This window comes from Scyliorhinus canicula, chromosome 3 (assembly GCF_902713615.1).
Source record: "Scyliorhinus canicula chromosome 3, sScyCan1.1, whole genome shotgun sequence".
Taxonomy (NCBI): Eukaryota; Metazoa; Chordata; class Chondrichthyes; order Carcharhiniformes; family Scyliorhinidae; genus Scyliorhinus; species Scyliorhinus canicula.
In genome coordinates this window covers 101,404,164-101,428,111 of record NC_052148.1, presented here as the reverse complement: position 1 = coordinate 101,428,111, position 23,948 = coordinate 101,404,164, and the positions used below count along the sequence as shown (strand labels likewise).

At 44.3% G+C, this 23,948-nt stretch overlaps 1 protein-coding gene across 2 annotated transcripts in view; it reads right to left on the bottom strand.

Moving 5' to 3' along the window:
- Nucleotides 1-23,948, bottom strand: part of LOC119962838 (zinc finger SWIM domain-containing protein 6) — a 205,320-nt gene that overhangs the window by 28,363 nt on the left and 153,009 nt on the right. For both annotated transcript variants that reach the window (XM_038790992.1, XM_038790993.1), the window contains exons 5-10: nt 21,817-21,996; nt 15,867-16,043; nt 15,477-15,623; nt 13,816-13,944; nt 3,255-3,515; nt 482-617 (exon numbers count right to left, since the gene is read on the bottom strand). In XM_038790992.1, the coding sequence (XP_038646920.1) occupies nt 482-617; nt 3,255-3,515; nt 13,816-13,944; nt 15,477-15,623; nt 15,867-16,043; nt 21,817-21,996 (1,030 nt within the window). The remainder of the gene's footprint in view (nt 1-481; nt 618-3,254; nt 3,516-13,815; nt 13,945-15,476; nt 15,624-15,866; nt 16,044-21,816; nt 21,997-23,948) is intronic.

Sequence of the window (23,948 nt, the reverse complement as noted above, 5' to 3'; positions counted from 1 at the left end):
TTGACGAGCACCGTCAAATGTAAATAGTAATCATTATTTATTAAGTAGTCCATGCTTGGATGATAGACATGCAAGTTGGGGGCGGAGAGGGGGGGTTCAAACCAAGGCAATTGTTATGACCATAGCTATCCTGAGGTCTAGATCAAAGCTATTAAAACATATTCATTATTCACACATTCACTAAAATCTCATTTGCTGTAGTTATGAATAATTTAATGAGGTTTCATTTAAGGCCAGTTTGTGATTAAATACTTTCTGAATCTGCCAACAATCCAGCTCAAACATATTCAGATTCTGTAACAGCAGCATCAGATGACAGGCAGATTGGATTTGTGAGATGCAAGTACAGCATTCTCTTTTCCCTTACTGCAGCCATTCATTGGACTGAGTCGTGGACACATAAGCCGTTTAAAAGATCAACCAATTAAGTGAACGTGCCAGCAATGCTAAAAATGATGCTGCAGCAATGGCCAATACTCACCGCATTGCTCTCAGTGCAATTTTGTATGCCAACTCAGCATCATGAGGTAGGAGTGACGTGAAGAGATACTTGGCAAAGGTGTGCATTGGAACGCTCTCTCGGTAGATTATTTCACCCAGGCCACTGTAGGGCCCACCTGCAGAGGAAAGCAAATGCTAGCATCAACAACTACAAACAAGTCAGAAACAAGTGTGACTTACAGTAACTTCATGTATGCCGAACCATTTCTAAGACACAGGGAGGCTGATTTTAATTTGGTCAGTGAATGGATTTTGAGCGAGTTTAAAATCAGAATCTAGGTATTTTAAAGTCTTGGGCCCATGAAGGTATTTCTGAAAGGTTGGAGAGATGCTCGAGGAAGTTGTAGAGGTCACAGCCTATTCAACCAAGGTTATGACTAGAAAACCGTGTTAGTGGGTAAGCAAGCAGATATAATAACAAGGTATCGCACTTCTGTTAAACCAGTCAGATCTCTATTTCAACTGACAACAAATATTAATTACATTAAGAAGATGATCCCAATTATGTGACTTTTTGCAAAACATAAGCTCCATTTGATAACCAGAAAATATCTTTGGTGTTTTATTTAATTCCAATAACAGCCATTGAGTGTAAAATCCATTTATACTCGTTGCCATTTAATACACGTCATACTCCAGATACTAGAGCACACACTCTAGACTAACACATGGAGAGTGCTTTATTATTGGAATAGCAGTCCTTTAAAGGAGATATTAACCAACGTCTTTCAGACGAGATGTCTATCCTCTCAAGTGGAGTAAAAGATCCCAAGGCACCATTCAAACAAGGGCAGGGGTGTTCTCTCATTGTCCCGTCCAATATTTATCCCACAACCAACATTATGTCACTTCTGTTTGTGGAACCTGTTCTGCACAAACTGGTTGCCATATCTTATACATTGTAGCAGTATAAAATTGTGAAGCATTTGCTGAAACTGCTTGAAGCTGTGAAAGATGCTATATAAATCCATGTTCTTTCTTTCTTTAACACATGCTGGTAAAGACCAATACCATGTATTTTATTCCTCCCACCAGTCCCAGAGACCATTCTGTGCCTGAAGAAGGCAGGCATGTTATCAATCTGCTCCTAGGCCTACTTTTCAACACCCAAGTACATGGGAGAACGAGTTGGCCATTAGTTCTTCTTTGCTCCTTTAGGCAGGGGGTGATGAGCAGTCTTCATGATCTCATTGTATGAGCATTCCATGCCAGCCACAACTCTTGGGTTGTTATAGCCAGGGATAGATCTGTGCTATCTCAACTGTAATCTTCGGACGATGCAGCGTGTTGAGTTTATTTAAACACACACAGAACAAAAAGCGTATTTTCAAACATAGAACAACAATTAGGAGAGTTTTGGATGAAGGCATTAGGTAAGTTGTGACTCAGACCCCAGTTAAATTAACCAATTAGGATTTACGGAGATGTCAAAGATTCTGTGAACTGTACCCCTCTCCTGCTCTGAAAATTCCTCTGAACTATTTCCCATCCAAAGGCAAAAATAAGTGAAAAATAATTGAGACAGTAATAATCAACATAAGAGTTTAAAGGACTGGAGGGGGTGGGGAGGGGGGGGGGGGGGCACACACAATGAAAACAAGAGAGACAAGGGACTAATTTACAGATTTACATCTGTAAATATGCACCTAGGCCAAACTAGGAATTGTAACAAAGGTTCGCAGACCAAAGGGGGTCACGGCCACAGCAGGAGGGAAAGCAATTGTATGTAAATATCTGTACTGACGACTGCCTGTCTTTTAACCTCCTTTTATTTCTTGCTCATTTTTGTTTTTTTACCCCTGGTCAGCACAGTTATGTTAAATGTAACATTCTCATAGGGAAGAGAATAGTAATTCAGCCCTGCATTCAATTTGCTCAATGGCCTTAATTTGTTCAGCTCTAAGGTTATACAATAGCAGGCTATTCCAGGATGTCAGAAAGGGTAGATTTGTATTGGTTTCCATTCGTCACCCTGTAGCAGGTTCGCAATTTCAGCACAAGCTCCAAGGAGTGATGCTGGGCAGGCACAAGGTACCTCTGGCAACCGGACTGAAGGAAAACAAAACATAAATCCAGCAACTGCAAGTTTAAGCCAAAATTGTTTTAAGGAAGAATGTGCTAGCCTTGGAAAGGTTCCAGAGGAGGTTCAGAAGAATGATCCCTGGAATGAAGAGCTTGTCACATGAGGAACGGTTGAGGACTCTGGGTTTGTTCGCATTGGGAGTGGAGAAGGATGAGGCGGTATCTTATTGAAACTTACAGGATACTGTGAGGCCTGGATAGAGTGGACGTGGAGAGGACGTTTCCACTTGTATGAAAACTAGAATAAGAGGCCACAATCTCAGACTGAAGGAACGATCTTTTAAAACAGAGGAGGAATAATTTCTTCGGTCAGAGGGTGGTGAATCTGTGGAACTCTTTGCCTCAGAAGGTTGTGGAGGCCAAATCACTGAGTGTCTTTAAGCCGGAGATGGATAAGTTCTTGATTAATAAGGGGATCAGGGGTTATGGGGAGAAGACAGGAGAAAAATATAATAATAATCACTTAGTCACAAGTAGGCTTCACTGAAGTTACTGTGAAAAGCCCCTAGTCGCCACATTCCGGCGCCTGTTCGGGTATTGTTCTGCATTACAAACCAGCAGTTTAGGCCACTGTCCTATCAGCCACGATTGAATGCGGAGCAGACTCGGGGGGCCCAGTGGCCTAATTCTGTTCCTATGTCTTCTGGTCTTAAGGTTTAAAGTTAATGTACCTTCTAACAGGAAGACTGCTTGTTTTCGGAAAATTTTCACCAGCATGTCATCTAATTCTATCTCCTGCAGCTTTGCAATCAGCTGCTCCTCATTGCGACACACTTTCTCCTGGGCATACAGGCCATCAGGCATTATTCGTTGCTGACCCAATCCAATCAGAGCTATTTCAACAGCTAGTGTTAAATAAGATTCCCCATCCTCCAGGAACTTGTGAGCAGGTAGATGTTGGTACTCCAGCAGTTTCAACTGCCCCATGGTTTCTGTGAAAAAGAAACAGCCACACATGATTACATTAGATTTATCACAGAACAAAATCCATTTTGAAAAAATCTAACCACAACATACTTTTACATGGAGTATGGAACTAAGCCCTACGTGTACGGAGCTAACTTTATCTTAGCCAGGCTTACTGCAGTGCCCATGCGATTATACCCAAGCATGGCGCAGGATCCCCGTGCACGGAAGGAGTAAATGCACAACAGATCAAATTTTTAAAAATTCCAACAATCAGGCAAGTTGAGGGAGCGTTTTTCCAAAAAAGGTGACAAAGAATAATTGAGGCTCATTCTCCCAAGCTAGTCTGTGCACCGTCCTAGCAGCTGTTTACAGGCCTGGGAGCAGCTTGTTTGAGCAAAGAAAATAGCTAAGGGCGGATGTGAAAACAGTGCAAAGCTGGCATCCAAAAAGGAATCTGTGAAAGTGTTACAGAAGAGTTTTTTTCAAAAAAAACAGTAGAGTTCGGCATTGATGTTGCAGCATAATTCACGAAGCATTTACATATTTTGCCCAAATGCTGATCAATATTTTAGACAAATAAAATATGTCATGAAAGTCTGCAATTTTCCTAATTCACAAATGCCAATTCTCACCCATCTCAGGTGATCAAGCAACTGACTAACTTTAAACTTGATTAGAGTTATTTTGCTCAATTATTAATAATCTCTGTTCATATAGGATGATGATGCAAACTGGAGAAATAATGAAATTGTATTGTATAATCTGGAGCACAGATGCAAAAGCATCCCCACAAGGCCGGATGTTTAAGTACTGAAGCAGGGCAGTTACTTTGATCTGGAAGCCACTGACAATAGGGCTTCGGCATTTCTTTATCAGACCACTAGAGGGATCCCAAAGGGTGAAGAAAAAAGAAACCGAAGCAAACTTCCTCTTGTCCCAGGGAACTTGTGACCCAATTGCCAAACAGTTCTAAAACGTGTTACAGGACATTCTATAGATCAGACCCATTCCCTACCAGCCCACACGTTGCCCTTCTCCCCAAAGACCTGAGTGAAGATACTGCCCAATAGACCCTGGCCTTATTATTAACAGCAGAAACTGCACTTCAGAAGTATTCACTGGTCATAAAGCGCTTGGGGGTGTTCTGAGCTCTATAAATAAAAGTCTTTCTTTATATATACAGGCTATATATTCAGAAGGAGTGTAATCATGTGCATCATAAACAGAGTGGGAACCTGAGAGTTGTGTGGAAATTTGATACAGGGAGAAGGAGGTGTTCCTTTTCACCATAACACTGGTAGCGTTTTGTATAAATTTGAGGCAGTTAAGTATTTACAACCAGGAATATATACCTAATACTTAATCATAAAAACTTGTTAAATACCTAAAGTTAAAGCAAATGACTTAATAACATTAAACTTTAATGGAATATTTAAAACAAGGTTAGATAGAGATAGCAGTGCAGGAGGCATGCTGCATCCACAGTATGATCCCAGGCAACTACATCTCTTTTAAGCATCTGCAACTCAAGGAACTTTAACTCAGAATTGTGGAGCTGGAGTCCAAGGTGCAGACACTGCAATGTACCAGGAGGGCCTGGGGGTTAAACCCTGGACATTTCGACCCATAAGACAGCCATGCTCCCTTAGGTTAGGCATTTTACTGTAACCAGGAAGAGAAGGATGTGGCTGCTATTCAGACAGCTAAGACAGATGTGATGGTGGAAGAGCCTCAGCAGGTATGAGTTAACTGTTCCCAGTATGGATGAGGACAAAGACTGCAGGGAGAACAAGCAAAAGGACTGCGGCACCGAGCTGCAGGACGCCACTGAAACGCAGTCATGGTCGGGGACAGTATAGTTGGGTGATAAATAATGTCTTTTCTAGCTTTGTTGCCTGCCCGGTGCCATGATCAAAAACATTTCTTTGTGGCTAGAGAAAGAACTTGGAGGAGGGTTGGATCCAGTTGTGGTTGGTGTTGATGCAGGAATCAATGAACTAACAGAGTGATCCTGCTGTACGAGTTTAAGGAGCTCTCAAAACTATAAAGCACAACCTCAAAAAGGTTAATATTCTCTGCATTACCAACTGGGCCAAGCACAAATTAGAGGGACAAACAGACTAGAGGGTGAAATGCATGGCTGAAGTGGTTTGGCAGGCAGGGTCTTCACTTTTTTAAATTAATTTACGGGATGTGGATGTCGCTGGCCGGGCCAGTATAGTGCCCGACCTAACCATCCTCCATTACAGAGGGTGTTTGAGAGTCAAACACATTGCTATGGATTTGGGCTAACATGGAGGCCAGACGAGGTACGGACAGCAGATTACCTTCCATAAGAGACATTAATGGACAAGATAGGTATTTGCAACAATCGACAATGCCAATACGCTAGACTTTAAATTCCAGATTTTTATTAAATTCAAATTTCACCACCTGCAATATTGGGATTTAAACCTGGGTCCCCTGATCCTGTCCTCAGCCTCTGGATTACTAGCCCAATGACAATACCACTTTGCCACTTGTGCTGGACTCTACTTCACCCAGCTGGGGCCACTGTTCTGGCAAATCAAATAAATAGGGCGTAAAAGAGGGTTTTAAAATTAATGAGGCGAAAGTGGTTGAGGGATCAGATGGGGTAAATTTAAACGTCTGAAGAGAAGTCTGTCCAGGTTAGAGAGCAGATTAGGTGAAATCAGGAATGAACAGAGAGTTTAGTAATAGCAATAAGGAATTAATGATTAAAGTCATCAGGCAGGGAAAAATAGTAAAAATTAGAATTTATAAACATTGCATTGAATGCACAAAGTATTCATAACAAGATGGGTGAATTAAAGGCACAAACAAAAATAAATGGGCTTGAATAGTGGGCATCGATAAGACATGGATTTGTGCAATACTAAAGTCCTAAATTTGAACAAAACCAATTACAGAAGTATATGGGGCAAGTTGACGGAGGTAGGTTGCGAAATTAGATTCGGGTTAAGCAATAACAAACATTTAAAAGAAATCATCAATAATTCTAAATAAACATACATTCCCTTGAGGAACAAAATTCTGCTGGAAAAGCATACAGCCATGGCAAAGTTAGTGAAGAAATTAAATTAAAAGACAAAGCTTATTACTTTCTCAAAGAGTAGCATAACAACTTAGATTTATATAGCACCTTTACCGTGATAAAAATGTTCCCAGGTGCTTCACAGGAGCATTAAAACAAAATATGGCACAGAGCCACACTGTCAGTGACCAAAGTCAAAGAGGTGGGTTTTAAAGGATATCTTTAAGGAGGAAAGTGTGGTCCAGAGATAGAGAGGTGTAGGGAGAGTATCCCAGAGCTCAAATCCTGGGAAACTGAAGGTACAGCCCACCTTTGTCTTATTAATTTAAAGCCCTATTTTCCACCCTCGTTACTGGATTCACCAGAAAAGTGGCCCCAGACTGGGTTAAGTAGAGCTCATCACAAATGGCATTGTCACTGGGCTAGTAATCCAGAAACCCAGGGCGATCACTTTCCTCAACATGCTCATTGAGAAATCTGCGAATGTCTTTTTCCCCCCTCCTGTCTACCCACAAGCCTATCTTCACCAGTTACTGTGCACAGTGTCCTTTAAAGAGGCAACTATGAGGGTAATTATAATGGGGAATAAAACAAATAATGTCGAAACATGTTGCTGAAGCTTTTCATCATGCACTCATCAGGAAAAATGTAAGAATTTCAAATTTTAAATGATCACAACAATCTATACCACAGGGGAAAAGGGATGCTGATTGGTTGGCAAGTTAACTCTGATAGACCGAGATGTTTCCATGGAGAAAACAATGGAGAACTGTAAGCTTTCCATTCTTCTGGATAATTCAAAAAAGTGTAAGGCTTGAACATATTCTTTTTGTTTGCAGTGAACTGGTCCCTGCATATGAATATATGTCATTTCAGCAAGGGAAAATGAGCAATTGGTTGTTGGTGTAAATATTAGCACACTACAGAAGGTCAAGTTCGCTTTGCGGAGGTCAGAGGAGGGCTTCACCCGGAGGTGGAAACCGGAAACTGTTCATTGATTTCTTCAAGGAAAAAAGAGAGAGAGAATAAGCGGATAAAAATTAGGAAGGCAGAGTGTGGTGGGTTGTTGGTATCGGGGGAGGTTGCAGGTTTGTGGTTGTTTGTCCAGGTTGATGTTTTCTTTTTCTGATATTTTTGTGTATATATGCAAAAAGCCTGCAATAAAATATTTCTACAAAAACTATTAGCACACTCAGAATTGTTCAGAAAGTGCTGTTTGAAATTACTTCAAAGTACCTTTGGTTCATTTGTGGGTTTGCACGATACATAGCAAACATTGATCTGATCGGGATAGTCATTGTCCTGTAGGATAGCTTTGATGTGCTCTATATCCCGAGTTTGCAAGGTGAGCAAATGGCTAGAGCCTTATTCAGAAAATGCTGACAATTCCAATATTACAGCATGTGGAGCTGGATGCATCCTAACGTGTACATTGGCCAGTGAAGGTAAGCTTGTGGTAGATGGGAGCAAAAAAAAAAAAACCGTGCAGATTTCTCAACTAGCACTTTAAGGAAAGGGAACACATTAGACACCTCCATCTCAAAAGTGAATTCAAATTTAGATTAATTGCCAAGTGTACCAATGTACAGTGAAAAATATTGTTCTATGTAAAGTCTAGTCTAGGTAGATTGTTCTATACATGAAAAACATAGGACATATGATAAATACACAATGTAAATACATAGACATAGGGAGAACATGCAGAGTGCAGTGTTACTCAGAAGAGAAAACGCACAGAGATCAATTCCGCCCTTAAGAAGGTCATTCAGGAGTCTGGAAACAGTGGGGAAGAATTGGAGTGTGATCTGGAGCGTATTAAAGTGTGCCAGAAAATCCAGGTTCAAAAGATCATGAACGTATCATATGCATACCGGAAATATTCCCTGGGTAGGAAGTGTGAATACAGAATTGGTTATTGGACAGGAAAGAGAGAGGATCAATGAACAGGCGATTATTAGGGTGTCAGGGTGTAACAAGCAGAGTGCTGTTCAGAGGGTTGTGAATCTGTAGAATTTGTTAAAAGACTATAGATGCCCAGTCGATGAATCTGTGCAACCAGTACAGAGTGACATGGCAGTGAGTGGAGTTGGCAGTTTGGTAAGTGTGGGAGCTTAAGGGTTACTCTCTTGCCTTGGATTCTAGTACTAATTGCTGCTAGTTCTTCGATAACATCCACAATTTCGTAGGCATTAAATTCTAAAGGGTAAACAATAAAGTATCTTTCAAGGCTGACAAGGGTGAAAAACAGTCTCTCCTACGGTGTGGGAGTTAGGTGGTGCGCGGGAGGGAGGTTTTTTCTTGCTCTTCTTTTCTGCTGTCTTGTTTTCCGAACTACTTTCACAGGTCAGAAGGGGCAGTATCAGACCAAGACCCAAAACGCTGGATTATTATTAAGGGATTAACTGAGAAGCATCAGGGATAAGTAAAACGTCAGGGACTCCGAGAAGGAGGCTAAAGTTAAAGTAAGCGGAGAATCATTAAGATTAGGTAATTAGAAACGTTTGCACGCAAAACTCCGTAAATCCGAGATTACGTCATGGCAGGCGAGATCAGGCAAGTGGAATATGTGACCTGTTATGTCTGAGAAGTCATGAACCCTACCAGCATCCTAGATGACCACACGTTCAGAAGTGCTCCCGAATGCAAAAACTTGAGCTCCGGGATTCGGAGCTCGAGTGGTGGCTGGAGTCACTGTGGCACATCTGTGAGGCTGAGAGTTATGTGGATTGTACCTTTAGATAGGTGGTCACATCACAGCTCAAGGGACTCGAGGGAAAAAAGGAAATGGCAGTCCAAGAGAATCAGGCAGGCCATGCAGGGGTCCCCTGGGGACCTGCTCACAAATCCGTTTTTCATTTTGGAAGCTGGTTCCTCAAGGGACTGCAGACGGAGCTGAGCTTCTGGCACTACAAGTGACTTGACTGTACAGGAGGGGAGTAAGAAAGCAGGAGAGATAGTGATAGGGGATTCATTAGTTAAGGGAACAGACAGGCATTTCTGTGGCCGCAGATGTAACTCCAGTATGGTGTGTTGCTTTCCTGGTGCCTGGGTCAGGGATGTCATGGAGCGCTGCCAGACATCCTGAAGGTGGATGGTGATAGGACAGAGATTGTGGTATACATTGGCACCAATGATTTACGCAGAATGAGGGACGAGGTCTTGCATCAAGAATTTAGGGAGCTAGGCAGTAGGCCTTAAATCTGGTAATCTCTGGATTACTCCTGGTGCCACGTGCTCGCAAGTACAGAATTAGGAGAATAGCGCAGATGAATGCTTGGCTCGAGAATTGATGCAGGAGGGAGGGGTTTAGATTCCTGTATCACTCTGATTGATTCTGAAGAAGGTGGGACACGTATAAGCAAGACAGTCTACATCTGAACTGGAATCGGACCAACATCTTGCAGGTGGGTTTGCTAGTGCTGTTGAGGGGGATTTAAACTAGTTTGGGAGGGGACAGTGTTAATGCAACAGGGGCACAGCATGTTGAGTTTCAAGGGAGTAAGGCGAGGCTGGATAGCCACTACTTTAATTCTAGGGGTATCACAGGTAAGACAAGTTAAAGGTGTATGTTGACATATGGAGTTGGGATGTTGTTGCCATCACAGAGATGTGGTTGTGGGAGGGACAAAACAGGCAGCTTAACATTCCAGGGCATAGGATCTTCAGGCAGGATAGGGGAGGGTGTAAAGTGGTGGTGTTGTATTGTTAATTGAAAAGTCTGTTACTGCAGCAAGGAGGGACGATATCTTGGAAGGGTCTTCTAATGAGGCTTTGTGGGTAGAGTTCAGGAATAAAAAAGGGCAGTCACAATTCTGGCAGTATATTACAGACTACCAAATAGTCAGTAGGCAATAGAGGAGCAGATATGTAGATAATTCATGTAGGTGTGTATAAACAAGGAGTGTAGTTATATTATGATTTCAATTTCCCTACATTAATTGGGATAACCACATTATAAAGGATTTAGAGGGAGCAGATTTTTTGAAATGTATTCAAGAGAGCTTTTCCTACCAACATGTGGAAGGTCCAGCAAGGGATGGTGCAGTGCTGGACATAGTTCTGGGGAACAAAGCCAGACAGGTGTTCGAGGTAGCAGTGGGGGGGATCATTTTAGTGATAGCGACCACAATATTTTTAATTTGTCATGGAAAAAGAAAAAGATAGTCTGCAAAAAAGGTTTTAGATTGGAGGAAGACTGGCCAAAGTAGACTGGGAACAGCTACTTCTGGGTAAATCTACAGCAGCACAGTTGTGGTGATATGAGTGGGGGCACTGCCATTGGTGCAGAGCAATGGTTTCCCATTGGCTCTGGCTGGTCATGTGCCTCTCGTCTGATTGGCTGGGACTAGTCATGTGACTGCTCACCAATTGGTCGAGAGGCAAGTAGACCCCACCTCCGAGGCGGGGTATAAGTACCCAGGTTTCCCGGCGGTTGGCCTTTCTCTTTAGTCGACCACCGGGCTAACAACTAGCTGATTAAAGCCACAGTTTGGATCATCATCGTGTCTCGCGTCCAATTGATGGTTCATCAACAGTAAGGGGGCATTCAAAATGGAATTGGTGAGAATATATGTTCCCTTTAAGGTGAAATGTAGAAGCTACAGGTCCAGAGAACCCTGGATGTCTCGGAATATTTAGGACTGGATCTGAAGGAAAAGAGAGGCTCAGAAAAGGTAAAAAGGGAGAAGATCTGCAGGGGCCATTGTGGAGTATAGAAAGGGCAGGGGGAAAACACAAAAAAGAAATTAGGGGAGCAAAGAGGGGGCATGTCACTGGCGGCTAAGATAAGGGAAAATTCCAAGATATTAAGTATGTGAAGGGAAAGGGTAACCAGGGAAAGTGTAGGACCCATTAGGGACCACGGGGGTAATTTGTGAGAGAGCCGGATGACATTGGTTGGGTGTTAAACGAGTCTTCACATCTGTCTTCACTTTGGAGAAGGAGATGTAAGCGCAGAATTCAGACAGAGGGACTGTGATGTCCTTAAGCTTTTTGACATAGGGAGTGAGGAGGTATTGGAAGTTTTGGCGGGCTTAAAAGTGGACAAAATCAGCAGGTCCGGATGAGTTGTAGCCAGGCTGCTGTGGAAGTCGAGGGAGGAAATTACAGGAGCTCTGACCCAAATTTTTAATTCCTCTCTGCATTGGGGAGTTACTAGAGGACAGCTAATGCGGCTCCACTTTTCAAGAAGGGAGATAAACCAGGGAATTAAACAGCAGTGAATCACACATCAGCAGGGTAGCATGGTGGTTAGCATAAATGCTTCACAGCTCCAGGGTCCCAGGTTCGATTCCCGGCTGGGTCACTGTCTGTGTGGAGTCTGCACGTCCTCCCCCTGTGTGCGTGGGTTTCCTCCGGGTGCTCCGGTTTCCTCCCACAGTCCAAAGATGTGCGGGTTAGGTGGATTGGCCATGCTAAAATTGCCCGTAGTGTCCTAATAAAAGTAAGGTTAAGGGGGGGGGGTTGTTGGGTTACGGGTATAGGGTGGATACGTGGGTTTGAGTAGGGTGATCATGGCTCGGCACAACATTGAGGGCCGAAGGGCCTGTTCTGTGCTGTACTGTTCTATGTTCTATGTTCTATGTCAGTGGCAGGGAAACTATTGGAAAAAATTCTGAAGGACAGAATCAATCTCCACTTGGAGAGGCAAGGTTTTATCAAGGATAGTCAACATGGCGTTGTCAGAGGGAAGTCATGCCTAACAAATTTGATTGAATTTTGAGGAGGTGACCAGGTGTGGGTAGTGCAGTTTATGTAGTTTACATGGATTTCAGCAAAGTTCCGCATGGGAAACTGAAAGAAGATAAAAGCACATGAGATCCAGGATGATGGGCAGTTGGATCCAAAATTTGCTTAGTGATAGGAGACAGAGTGGTGCACGAAGACTGTTTGTGTGACTGGAGGCCTTTGTCCAACGGCATACCACAGGGATCAGTGTTGGGTCCCTTATGGTTTGTAATATATCCATATATATAAAAATGATATAGAAGAAAATGTGGAGGGGGATGATAAGCAAGTTTGCAGATGACACAAAAGATTTGGCCCAGTGATTGACAGTGAAGAGGGTCCTAGATTACAGGAGGATATAGACGGATTGGTCAGATGGAATCTAACCCTGAAGAGCGTGAGGTGATGCACTTTGGAAGGAGTAACAAGACAAGGGAGTACTCAATGAATGGCAGGACACAAGGAAGCTCAGAGGAACAGAGGAATCGTGGGGGTGCTTATCTACAGATCCCCGAAGGCGGCAGGACGTGAATTGGGTAGCTGAGACGACATATGGGACGCTTGCCTTTATCAGTCGTGGCATACATTATAAGAGCACAGAAGTTATGTTTGCGCTGCACAGGCCTTTGGTCAGGCCACAGCTGGAGTACTGTGTTCAGTTCTGATCATCACACAAGATGTAATTGCATTTAGAGAAAGTGCAGAGGAGATTTACCAGGATGTTGCCTGGGGTGGAGCATTTTAGCCATGAAGAGGGGCTGAATAAGTTTGGTTTGTTTTCTTTGAAGCAGAGAAGGCGGAGAGGGAACCTGATTGAGGTGTATAATATCGAGAGGCATGGCTAGGGGGGATAGAAAGCAGCTGTTCCCCTTAGCTGAAGGGTCAATAACAAGGGGGCATAATTTTAAGGTGATAGGCAGGAGGTTTAGAGGGGATTGGAGGAAAAGGTTTTTCCACACAGAAGGTGGTAGGAGAGTGGAAAGCACTGCCTGGGAGGGTAGTTGAGGCAGGAAACCTCGCAATCTTTAAAAAGTACTTGGCTGAGCCACTTGAAAGGGCATAACATTCAAGGCTATGGGCCGTGCTGGGAAGTGGGATTAGTGTAGATTTAGAGCCTGTCAGTGCAGGCTTGATGGGCTGAAGGGCCTGTTCTGCACTGTATGATTCTATGATTCAACAGAGATTTACAGATTTTTGGGCCCAAAGGGATTCAAGGGATATAGGGTCAAAGCGGGAAAGTGGAGCTGATGCAAGCGATCAGCCATGATTTGACGGAATGGTGAAGGTGGCTCAGCGGTCATGTGACTCACATCATTCCAATTGCACATATCCTTTTGTTCTTAAGTTGCAACTCAAATTAATGAACAAAATTTCATATTGGGCTTCTTCAACTTCACCCTGATGATAGTGCCAGTCAAACTAATGGCAGGCCAAGGTTTCACCTTGTTACCTATGCACAACATTAAAATTTAATTGAGGGAAAATTTAATTGAGAGAGAAAACAAAGGGATGCAACATTTATTGTTGGGAGTTTCACATACCTGTAAATTCAGAATATCCAGAACTTTCATCATCCACTCTGCAAGCATCCATTAATGTGCTGAAGAGACAGCCAATAGGGTCCAGTGGGTGACCTACCCAGCCTTCAAGATTGGTTATTGTTGTGATTCCTTTGTGAAATAAAGCAAGTGCTTATGTGGAAACAATCAAATGCTATAGTTTTTTATCGAGACATCTTCTAACTCCACAAAACAGCGATGTCGTCAATATAAGCTTTTTAAATTCTTACACTGGAAACTATACTATAATCCGAAATATCTCAGATTTCCAGCAGCAGGAGCATTTTGCTTTTATTATAATAACTGGCGTGGCTTTGTATTATTCACTTAAATACATCACACACAAGAGGCCTCAGTAGGTCTCCTTTTGTATCCACAGGGGATCAAGTGTAAAGGACAACCATCTTCACATCCATTTAACTGTCGGAAAGTGAACATTAATTAAGTTGAGCCCCGTCACAAAACAGCGATCCTGAAAGTGCCTTTAACATGGAAAAGAAATGTTCCATGATGCATCATAGGAGCATAAAAGTTGACACAGAGCCACAGCAGGAGATATTACAGCAATCACCAAAAACCTGGCGGAAGACGTAGATTTTAAGGAGTGTTTTAGAGGAGAAGAGAGAGGGGCAAGCATTAAAGATTAAAATTCTCGATGCACAAAAGCCAAGAATTGGGGAACACCAAGTTCAAAGAGGATTGCAAGGCTGGAGATAGGGAGGGTGAGGCCGTCAGCGCATGGAGGGATTTGAAAACAATTTTTAAATTGAAGCATTGTCAGACTGGGAGCTAATGTAAGTTGGCGAGCAGCAGAACACTTGGCAGAGTGGACTTGGTGTGAGCTAGGGTATCAGCAGAGTTTTGGATGAACTCAAGTTTATGTACAGTGGAAGGGAGGGATTTGGAGTAGGCAGTCTAGAGAAATAGGGGCGTGGATTTCAGCAACAGACGAACCAAGGCCAAGGTGGAGTCAGGCGACATTAATGAGTTGGATGTGGGGGTCAAATATCACATTAAAAAGTATGTGGTTGAAAGGGTCAAAGATCACACCAAGCTTGCAAAAATCCTGGTTCAGCCTCAGGCCGTTTCTAGAGATGAGAGATGGTGCGTATGGCTAAGGAACAGTGAGGTGGGGAGCCAAGACAACAGCTTCAGTCTTCCCATTATTTAATCCGAGGGAATTTCTGTTCCTCCAGTCCCGAAGTCAGACAAATCAGATAGTGGAGGGGTATTGTCAAGGTGGAGCTAGGTGCCTTCAACTTACAGGTATATTGTGATGCTGTGTTTTCAGACGATATCATCAAGGGCAGCATGTGGATGGGAAATCGGAGTGGGCCAAGAGCAGATTCTTGGGGGCACCAGAGATAATGGCGTGGAAACAGGAAGTGAAGCTACTGTAGGTGATGCTCTGGTTACGATTAGGTAGATAAGAATGGAGCCAGACAAGGGCAGTCCCAACCAACTGGATGGAATAGGCGAGGCATTGGGAACCGGATGATGTGGTTAACTATGTCAAAGGCTGCCGAGAAGGATAGTTTACTGTGGTCACAGTTACTTAAGGTGGCCATTTGTGACTCAAAACATGGAAGTTGTGGCAAAGGTGTATATTTGAAATGTGCCTTTTACAGCTTTCCCCTGCTTACCTTTCCTCTGCGTCTGGAACATTTCGAGTTGTTTTTGTTGCTGTCGCCTCAGTGTATTGACAATTGCTATTGCTAGCCTCAAGGCTTCTCTGGGATATCCATGAGATCTCAGCGCGTCCACTCGAGCACAAGCTGTCGGAACGTGCTCTAAAATTCCAAGAGAGTGCAGAGAAAAGGAATAGCAAAAAGACGGAGAAGTACTTTAAGTTGTGTGATGACGCCATCTGGCAATGAATCAAATAGATATTTGTGGTAGAAACTCCATATTTATAAAACAGCAGTTAAAAACAGGCACTGTATTCATGGCCATGCCTCCAATCTTTCCCCTAATGCCATAGAAACTGGACAAAGGGGCAAGACATAAAATGCCTTTCCGGTTTAGCCACTTACCGTGCCAAAGGGGCCACCCGTGAGAGTCAAACAGTGAATTTTCACTGTCGCCGTGGTAACAGTAGTTTGTGTAGAGGTCACTGCTAATAATGTGCTGTAAATGGTTGTCCTGCCAGTGGAGATCACATGCCTCAATGGCTCGTGTGAACACAGTCCGGTGAGGCCTGTTTGCAGTATCTGTCAGCAAATTGAAATAGGTACATTAATTGTGTGCACAACAGAACGGCTCACAGAACCAATGTCCAGCAAATCCCATTGTGGTATATTCACCCCTCCCTTAAAAACATGCCAAAGTGTGTCAATGCACCTCTGACAAAAGAATGTGGTGCAGAGTAATTCCACCAATTATTCATATAAATTACAAAATAATACATGTACACGAAACAGTTTGTGGTGTTTCAAAAGATGTAATATAAATACAAGCTGAGCGGTCGCATGAAAGGTGACTCTTGTCTAAGAACTTTGATTACAGCCTTTTAACCCCAACAAATAGGTACCAAAAGTATCTGTAATCCCCCAATCTAACCCCCATCGACTACACTGCCAAGCAAGGTTGGAAAGAATCAGCCACCCAGCCAAAATGCCAGTGGAGACGAGGGGAAGGAAACCACAGCCTCTGAGCAGGGAACCAGATGTAGAGGCACAGAACTGGCGAGCGCCAACCCCGCAGAGCTCCTAGCGCAGACCCAGGAGCTGATGGACAAATTGATGTGCTTTATAGAAATAGAGAGGAGGTGAGAAGAGACCTTCTGGCAGCCATCAAGATGGCAGTGGAAGCTGCGATAACCCCCATAAAGTAGGCAATGGACAATATTAAGCGAAGGCTGGAGGCCCAAGAGATGTTGACAAGGGACATCGATAAAGCCGCACGGACCAAGGGGATCGGATCGCGGCACTAGAGTCCGAGGTAGCGAGCCTGGTTAGGGCCCAGAGGGGACTGAAGGACAAAGTCGACGACCAGGATGACGGGTCGCATTGGCAGAATCGGAGAATCGTGGGGTTGCCAGAGGAAATGGAGGAGAGAAACCCCACAGAGTACGCAGCAGCAATGCTGGGGAAGCTGGTCGGTGAGGAGGGCTTTGCCAAGACCCCGGAGGTGTATCGTGCCCATAGGTCATTTTGGCAGCGGGCCAGTGCTGGGAACCACCGCGGGAGATAATCGTGAGGCTCCAGAGTGTGGTGGTATGAATGGGAGCACTGCCATTGGTGCAGAGTATTGGTTTCCCATTGGCTCTGGCTGGTCATGTGCCTCTCGTCTGATTGGCTGGGACCATGTGGCTGCTCACCAATTGGTCGAGAGGCAAGTAGACCCCGCCTCCGAGGCGGGGTATAAGTATCCAGAGTTCCCGGCAGTCGGCCTTTCTCGGTAGTCGACCACCGGGCTAACAACTAGCTGATTAAAGCCTAAGTTTGGACCTTCATCATGCCTTGCGTCCAATTGATGGTACATCACATAGGTACTAGGACAAAGGGCAGATCCTGAAGTGGGCAAAGAGCGCGAGCGGGTGCAAGTGGGAAGGGCATTCCATCTGCCTGTATCAGGACATTGGTGCTGATCTGGTCAAGTGTTGGGCAGAATTCAACAGTGACAAATCCACGCTGTACAAAAGTGGGGTGTGGTTTGGTATACTGCACCCAGCCAAGCAATGGGTCACATACCAGGGTAAAGAACACTACTTTGGCACCCTGGGAGAATGACAAAAGGTTTGTCCAGAAAAAAGGACTGGGCAATGGCCAGAACGCAGGCTGCAAGAGATCGAGAGGGACAATGACCAACACAGGCAGAAGCATGGAGAGAGCGGGGGTTGGGGCGAGGGTCGGACAGGGTTAAATAGGGGAAACTTACAGTTAGGGGAGCCGCTACACCAGTGAGCCGGCTGCTGTATGGGTGTACAGCGAAAGAGGAGGCCGCAGCGTGCCTCCCAAGAGGGAGAGCACCACACCAGGCAGAGGGGATGGGCAAAACAGAACTTCACGGAATTAAAGGGCAAAAGGGGAGGAGATCCGGAGTCCTCATCCATTTCAGGAGTCCGAGGGCAGACGTAGCCTTCCTACAGGAGACACACCTGAGAGATAGGCACCGACTGCAGGTAAGGAAAGGCTGGGTGGGACAAACGTTTGGTTCATGACTGGACACCAGGACAAAGGGGGTGGCCATACTAATCACAGAATCATAAAATCCCTACAGTGTACAAGAAAACCCACGCAGACACGGGGAGAGTGTGCAAACTCCATGCAGTCATCCGAGCCAGAATTGAACCCGGGTTCCTGAAGCTGTGAGGCAGCAGTGCTAACCACTCTGCCGCCTCGCCTTGCTGTCCAATAGGACAGTTTCATTCATGGTGACGAGCACATGACGGACCGGGGGGGGGGGGGGGGGGGGGGGGGGGGGAGAGGAGAACAAACGATATGTGATGGCCAGTGGGGACTCTGGACTGGGCCCCGAGTCTTGCTAAATATATACGCCCCCTACTGGAATGATGCAGAATTAGTCAAGAAAACGATGGCTGAAATCCCAGCACTAGATAGCCACCGACCTGTCATGGTGGGAGGACTTTAACTGTGTACAGGACCTGAAAATTACAGATCCAATCCCAGGACAGGAACTGTGTCAGGTATGGCACGAGAATTGAATGCCTTTATTGGGGGCTTGATCTGCTCGGTGGGCTGCCCGAAGGAGTTGAAGGACAGAGGCCGACGGAGTATTTTGCCGCTATGCTGGCAAAACTATTGGGGCAGGGGGAGGATCCCTCCCGATATGAACTGGATCAGGCTCATCGGTCGGGGAGGCCTGTACCAAAGGAAGGTGAGCCACCAAGAGTAGTGACTTTGTGCTTCCGTAGGTACTGTGTGAAAGAGAAGGTCCTGTGCTGGGCCAAGCAGAAGCGGGTGATGCAGTGGGCTGGAGCTGGTATACGTGTATACCAGGACTTTACAGTGGAGCTGGCGAGGAGGCGGGCTGCTTTCAACTGGGTGAAGAGGGCACTGTACATCAGCAAGGTGCAGTGCGGCATTGTGTATCCAGCGAAGCTGAGGGTGACTTATAAGCTCAAGGACTTTTATTTTGGAACGGCGGAAGCAGCGGAGGAGTTTGCGAAGGCAGAATGACTGTGGCAGAACTGAGAAATTGAGAAATGGCCATGTGCCGATGTAACCTCAGGACTGTATTTTCTTCTTTGCCTTTCTTTTTTTGTTTCACTGCGTCCGGGTGTATGGGCTAAAGAAGCCAATGGTGTATATATTTGGACAAGGGAAGTGATTGGAATTGCACTCGAAGCTAGGGCTCTTTGGGGTGTAGGTGGATAGGCGGGGTGTGCGTGCTAAAAGGGGATTTCTGGGCTTTCCTTGAGCCGGGCAAGAGGGAAAGGGACCCGGGCTGGCCGGTTTAAACCAGCCAGTGAACGGGAGTGAGGTGGGGGGAGGGGCTGCGGCCATCGGAGCCTGGCAGAACAGGGTCCGAGTGGTCTAGCCGGAGTGGAAAGTTGGGGGGAAGGAACCGAGGTTGGGGAAGGAGTTTTACAAGAGGCAGTGGGCAGGAGGAGTTTAGGGGGGAGGGGGGGGTTTTACAACTCTTGGGTACACATATGGTACTTTTTCGGAGGTTGGACGGCGCGAGTGTGGGGGGGGGGGGGGGGGGGTGGATTCTAGGGCGACAAGGGGTGGGAGTGAACTCTAGGGTGACCATGGGCGGTCCCGGACTCCTTTCTTTTTTCTCCTTTGTTCCCACTGTGGGAGGGTTTGTTTTATTGGATGCATATATTAACAGGTGGGCCGTTGTTTGGGCTGATGGGATCGTTGTTATCGTTAAGGGGATTGACTTTGTATTTGTTACCATTTACTGTTTGGGGGTGGGGTGGGAATTTGAGGAAAATGTGAAAATGGAGAATAAAAACATTTAAAAAAAAGATATTCCAAGCCATCGATGACCATGTAACCTGCAACCAGAACAGGGATGTCTCACCCTCCATGTTCTGGGAGGTACTGAAGGCAGTGATCAGGGGCAAAATCGTAGCTTATAGGGCAATTAGGGACAGGAAAGAAATGGCAGTCAGAGCAGTGGATGATGGACTCAATGCTGGAGGTGGATCGGCGGTATTCCACAGCCCCAACTGTGGAACTGCTGGTGGAGAGGAAAACGCTGCAGATGGACAGAGTTAGAAAAAACAATTCAGTTGTTCCTTCCAATCAAAATATTTAAAAGTTAAAGGGATTCAGTGGAGCAAATACAGAAAAACTATTTCCCCTAATGGAGGAGTGGAATTGGAAAATATTTTTCCCCTAGACAAGTGTGAAAATCTGGAACTTGTTCTTCTGAAAGATTGTGGATGCAGTGTCAAATGAAAATTTCAAGATTAAGATAGATTCTTTTCTTTAGGCAAGTGGGAAAAACGGTTGGTAAATGAAGTTGAGATACAGATCGGCCAAGATCTAATAAGAGTGACAGAACAGGCTGCAGGGGCTGAATGGCCTATTCCAGTGTCAATGATTTTTATACCTGCACACACTTGCCTTCCCAGCAATCAGGGAGGTTGTGCAGGTAGAAATGTAAGCTGGGAATGATAACTTTCAGAAAGTCCCTGCAGCTGCTAGTACTGTGGAATTTGCACGCCACTGCAGATTGAGCAGATTTGACATTATCGGGGGTCCACCAAATCAAAGAGCTGCCTCGACTGAACGTAAAAATTCGTTATATGGTTTGTGAAAGATAATGGCATGAAAACCACCTTGCATGACACCATACAAAAAAATTAAATGACTGCCAAGTGTTGTGTCTCCCACATATCAGCCTAATGCCAAACTTAACATCGTACATCACAAATTTTATTTTTATTCCAAATTTTACTGCAAAAATCAAAAAAGCCTTAAAAATTATTTTCCCTAGTAATTTAGTCTAATTTTAAAATCACACTTAAAATTAATGCACAGTTAAAAAAACACATTTAAAGTCAGATGTGATTTATTTATTTTTTATAAAGTCTTTGCTAATAGAACATAGAACATAGAACAGTACAGCACAGAACAGGCCCTTCGGCCCTCAATGTTGTGCCGAGCCATGATCACCCTACTCAAACCCACGTATCAACCCTATACCCGTAACCCAACAACCCCCCCCTTTACCTTACTTTTATTAGGACACTACGGGCAATTTAGCATGGCCAATCCACCTAACCCGCACATCTTTGGACTGTGGGAGGAAACCGGAGCACCCGGAGGAAACCCACGCACACAGGGGGAGGACGTGCAGACTCCACACAGACAGTGACCCAGCCGGGAATCGAACCTGGGACCCTGGAGCTGTGAAGCATTTATGCTAACCACCATGCTACCCTGCTGCCCCTTAAATGTCTCTTAAATGTCTCTTAAAAAACATACCAACTCCTTGCTGGAGACACAAACATCAGGAACCCCTCCTGAATTTGCTCAAATAGTTAATATTCTTGTGTCAGCATTGGCAAGCTATTTAATCTTATAGGCATCAGATCCAATCCAGTAACTCATCCATGTTTATGGAGGATTCCTACCAGTACCCCAATGAGCCTAAATCCAAGACACTCTTGATCAGTTTATCATAGCTGGCCGGTGGATAAACTGCTGGAACCACTAGCAGATCTATAAAAACATAGACTTTGAGGAATCATTTGCATCCACATTCACAGCTTTTCCCGTTCCTTCATCAATTGTACTCTTTCAAATATTCATCCATTTTGTTTGGAAAAGTTAGTTTGGATTCTGCTTTCACCCATTTCTGGGAGCACATCAATGTTCTAACCCAAAGTTTTAATAAATTATTCCAACTGCTCCAGTGTGGTAACCTTACACTGATGTCCTCCTGTTATTAAGGGCAGCCTTTTCTGGCCCGCCAGCCCCCTCTCCCCATCACCACCAATAATCACTGTTTAATTGCACAAGCAAAGAGTCCAGTTGCATTGCAGCTTCATTTAATCCTCACCTTGGTTCGCATTTGCACCCTGAGGCAAAGCATTGGTTAAATTGGGCAGCTCATTTCCATGGTTTCCATCCTCCCAGGGACAAACGTCAACACAGTTCCATTTTCTGAGCTGCTTTAGCCAGCCTGATTTCTGCTCAGGCTTGCAATGGGGGTTTAAGACTATACACATCCACAGAGCACCTAAGAATCCAAAAGCAGACAGGAAAATTTAAATAATGGCTTTAAATTAAAAAAACTCAGAATAATTTCAAATACAGCCCATGAAAATTCTGGGATACAAACTACAAACTTGAATCTTCATCGGTATTAATAAATATCCAGAGGAAGTAGCTCTTACTCATACAAGCCAATTTGCATCAGCAGCAGATGGGGGCCTGTATTTTAGTATATTGCCATTTCTCATTTCCCTATTGAAATAAACTCATGATAAAGTTTTTCCACAAAAAAGAAACCAACTATTTAAATACCAATTTTATACAGAGAACTACCAAAATAAAACTAACAGGACCAAAAGAAAATCTTTAAAGCATTATATTAGCATCTAATGAAGAGGGCACTCAGTGGTGCATATTGACTCAATGTTTTAAACTACATTATAATACTTATGCACTCTTATCTGATCTTTTGTCCTATAAATGAAGATTTTCCTAGTCTGGCAAGGCTGAAGAAATAGATATTTTTGATCAACAGCTTTCATCTTACGGAGGAGACTTCAGACCAATTTACATCCAACAACCTGCCATGAAAACTCTGACAAATTCCACCCCAGCAGCTGAGGCCATCCACAACATTCTGAAACCATCAACATCATGTTTGTCCCATCTATTATTGTTAACAGATCCTTAAAAAAAAAAAAAATCCAGGATCTGGATCCACACCTTCACCTAAAACCATCAATTCTACCTTGGGTCATACGTTTAATTGAAATCAGTTTAGATACATTGTTTACAAATAACAAATGAACAGACAGGGGCAAAAGTATTACCTCCAATCACCTTCAGTGGTGGCGTTACCTAAAATAGGGGGTCAGGGGAGAAGGATGAGAAAACAAAAACACCAACATGGATGGATCAGCATGGGTTTCATATTCATTCTGCTCAGTTTCCAAACCAAACCATGCGGTGTGAGGATTTGAACGTCAGATGCCAGGGAGTAGAGTTAAGCCACACAAGTGCCAGTCAATGAGAATCTAACCACCTTTCGCTGACATTCACTGGTATTACCATCATCAAATCGCCGCCATCAACATCATCGGGGTTACCATTGACGAGAAACTAAACTGTACCAGCCATATAAATACGGTGGCTACAACAGCAGGTCAGAGGCTATGGCAGGTAACTCACATCTTGAATGTCAAAGCCAGTCTGCTACCCGCAAGGTACATGTCAGGAATATGCTGGAGTACTCCATTTGCCTGGGTGAATCCTGCTCCAGAAAACACTCAAGATGATCAACACTCAAGACTGGAGAAAACACAGCCCGCTTCATTGGTACCCTCACCCACCACCTTAAACACCCACTCCCTCCACTACCAAACACACAGTTGCAGCAGCATGTACTGTACAAGATGTACTGCAGCAACTCACCAAGACTCCTTTGGCAGCATCTTCCAAACTCACGACCCCTACTACCTAGAAGGACAAGGGCAGCAGATATACGGGAACACCACCTTCATGTTTCCAGCCCAGCCCCCCAGCTTCCTGCACTGTCACTGAATCAAAATCCTGGAACTCCCCAAAAGGACTGAATGTATCCCCCACAGAAGGGATGGGCAACAAATGCTGCCCTTGCCAGTGATGCTCACATCCCAAGAATTATTTTAAAAATTAGTTTGGATGACCCTCTGAAACGTCCCGTCAGGTGCTGGCACGTGATAGCTCTTGAAAGCAGGCATATAGGGCGCAAGCAGCAAAGAAGAAAATGCGAATCAACCAAAAATGGAAGCTAGTTGACAATTCCAATCAAAAACTGAACTTGACAAAAAATAACTTGATTGTATTCCAACTGATTACAGATGCAAAATCTTATTTGTTTGAAATTTCTGTCTTTATTTGAAGGATATTTTGTTCGGCTCACATACACACTGATGTAAACAGTTTAATTTGCTTCTCACAAGTTGGATAATGTCCAAC